Source organism: Sorex fumeus, unplaced genomic scaffold, assembly GCF_029834395.1.
Source record: "Sorex fumeus unplaced genomic scaffold, SorFum_2.1 ptg000171l, whole genome shotgun sequence".
NCBI lineage: Eukaryota > Metazoa > Chordata > Mammalia > Eulipotyphla > Soricidae > Sorex > Sorex fumeus.
The window spans coordinates 2,993,278-2,996,076 of NW_026606228.1; the positions used below are offsets into that span (position 1 = coordinate 2,993,278).

Sequence of the window (2,799 nt, forward strand, 5' to 3'; positions counted from 1 at the left end):
ACACTATCTTTTTTTTACTTACATATATGAATACCCATGATAATGCATTATCTATTGATTTGGCAGATGTGTTATGACAAAAATTACAACGTGTAATCCTGAGTTAAAATAATGATCTGGAAAATTTTGTTTTTGTTTTTATTGTTTAATTTTGGGTCACACTCAACTGTGCTTACTTCTGGCACTGCTTTCAGTGATTACTTCTGGTAGTGCCTGATGGACAATAATGGGATACCAGGGATAGAACCTGTGTAGGCTATGTGCAAGGCAAAATCCCACCTGCTGTACAATTTCCATAGCCCCACCCAATAAGATTTTTTTTACCTGTAGTCTTACTATTTAACATTCGTAAAGATGATTTATAAATGGATTTTAGTGATGTTACATAGATACACATTTCAGAAACTGTCCTTCTAACTAGCACTTCACCCATGAGAAGCATCAGTCAAGCACAAATAGCAAAAAGGAAAACAGGAATTAATAATTCAGTGTAAAAAGACACTGTCAACGATTCAGTTTGGTGCACTAGTTTAATTAATTTAACCACTAATTAGTAGAAACATTGTGATCATGTTTAGAGCTGCAATGATCTGGGTTATTTTATTTTAATTTTTAAAAAATATTCTTCCAGAATCATAGTGAAATACAAAATTATAAAGCTCTACATGGTTGAGTCTTAAGCATAAAATTTTTCAACCACAGTCCCATCAGCAGTGCCCATTCCATGCACCAATGTCCAGAGTTTTCCTCCTTTCCCCATCTGCCTCTATGGCAGGCATTGGTTTTTTTTTTCTTTCTTCCACCCCCTATTTTATACATTGTTGTTTCCAATACTATTACTGGTAAGGAAGCAATATGAATGCCATTTTACCTCATTAAGGACCTATTCCTGGTCCAGAATGACCATTCCCCTCTATTATTGTTTAAGTGATCCATTCAGTGAACTCTCAAACCTCTCCTCATGCCCTCCACCAGTACCAAGTGTCCAACCATGGACAAGTTCTTTTGCTCTTTGCTACCAAGGTTATTACTTCTAGACCAAGTGTGTAAATGAATATTTTGAGTGTAACGTTTAAGAAGCACAGTCTGCACCCAGAATAACTTTTATGCAAGGACACTTTTTATTTCAACACAGCCCAATGGATTAACTGTGATGATAGTGTGTCCAGAAGAAATAGGGAAACCTCAACTGACATTCAATGAGGTTTCTGGAACTCCCATAACTTGATGGTATGATCCAAGCTGCCGGTTACCACATAGCCGGTCATCTTGTGGATATCCATGGTGTAGACAGAATTATTGTGTGCCTTGAGAGTCTTAATGCACCGTCTGTTCTTATAATTCCATATGCGTATAGTCTTGTCATCCGCACAGCTTATGATGAAAGTGCCCAGGGGAAGGACAAAGATCCCATGAACCCAGTTATCATGACCCACTAGGGTCATAAGGCTCTTGCCGGTGCTTATATTCCACATCTTAATTGTCTTATCTCTTGAACCAGATAGTAAAAAGAGTTCTGGCTGATCCAACTTGCTAGAATCAACACCAATGGTTTCCAAAATAGCAGGATGCGCACTTATTGGCACCCAAGAAATGCACTCCACCACATGCTCATGCTCCCGAAGCTCATTCATGCACTGCGCACTATCTGCATTCCAAATACGGACGGTGTGGTCATGTGAACAGCTTGCAATCAGCGTGCCATCCTGATTTGGTAGTGCCATACGGACCCATTTTGTGTGGCCAGTGAATGTCTTCACACAGTAGCCCGTGTTTATGTCCCACATCTTTAAGGCTGTGTCCCGTGAGGCAGAGATTATATAACCTCCATCGGGCATGAAGGCTACTGAAGAAACGTCGTGATCATGGCCATAGATGGTTTTAACACAGAAAAAACGCTGAAAATCCCATACTTTGATGACACCATCTGCAGAGCAAGAGGCAAGCACTTTCCCACTGTTGTCAAATGAAATATCATGAATAGTATCTGAATGGCCTCTAAGAGTTTGTTCTAAAGCCCCAGTCTCATAATTCCAGACTTGAATTGTAGCATCTTCGAAGGAAACAGCAATAACAGTGAAGACAGGATGGAAAATCACTCTAGTCATCTGACCACTGTGTCCATTCAGAGAATGTTTTTCGGTAACAAGAGGAACCCATTCTATTGCATTTTGTCTTCGTTCAAGGCACTCGTTTGCTTTCAATTCTTCTTTAGCTTGGTTTAGTTGGAATTCTAGATCCATAACCTTCTTTTGTAACCTGATAACAATCGACCATTTCTTTTCCAAGAGCCCAGCACATTTTTTATCTAATTCTTGATTCATATCCAATTCAGCTTCTGTTTTAAAAACAGAATATGCTTGTTCAAAGCCATTTGAATGGAGGTAATCGGCTATAGCCCGTTGGAGTTCTCCTCGTTGTCTTGGGGTCAGTGCCATTTGGCCATAGAGTCAAACTTATTTGATGTTATGCTATTTCACTCTTGGAAAAGGAGAATGTCTTGCATATCCTGGATATATAATTCAATAGGCTGTTAATTGGATTTTCAAACTATATAAATGTTTCTCTCACAAATGAATCCAATCTGCAGTTAAAAGATATGCAAGAAGTCAGGTTGATTCCTGGGAATCTCAGCACCCTCAGTCTTAGCAGGGCCTCACCCCACTTTTGCTTTCATAGAGTATTGGGAGACTGGCAGATTTAGAAGGAAAGAAGGAAGGATGGAGAGAAAGAACAAGAAGGATGGAACACTGGGCTTAGTCTCTGCAAAAGGAAGAGACAGTAGAACAGAGACTCCTG

General features: G+C 39.5%; 1 protein-coding gene across 1 annotated transcript; it reads right to left on the reverse strand.

Moving 5' to 3' along the window:
• Nucleotides 1–1,196: 1,196 nt before the first annotated feature.
• Nucleotides 1,197–2,438, reverse strand: LOC130017025 (lissencephaly-1 homolog A-like). Its single transcript, XM_056107750.1, has one exon. It carries the CDS (start codon nucleotides 2,436–2,438, stop codon nucleotides 1,197–1,199), a length of 1,242 nt encoding a protein of 413 aa, XP_055963725.1.
• Between the last annotated feature and the right edge of the window lie 361 nt (nucleotides 2,439–2,799).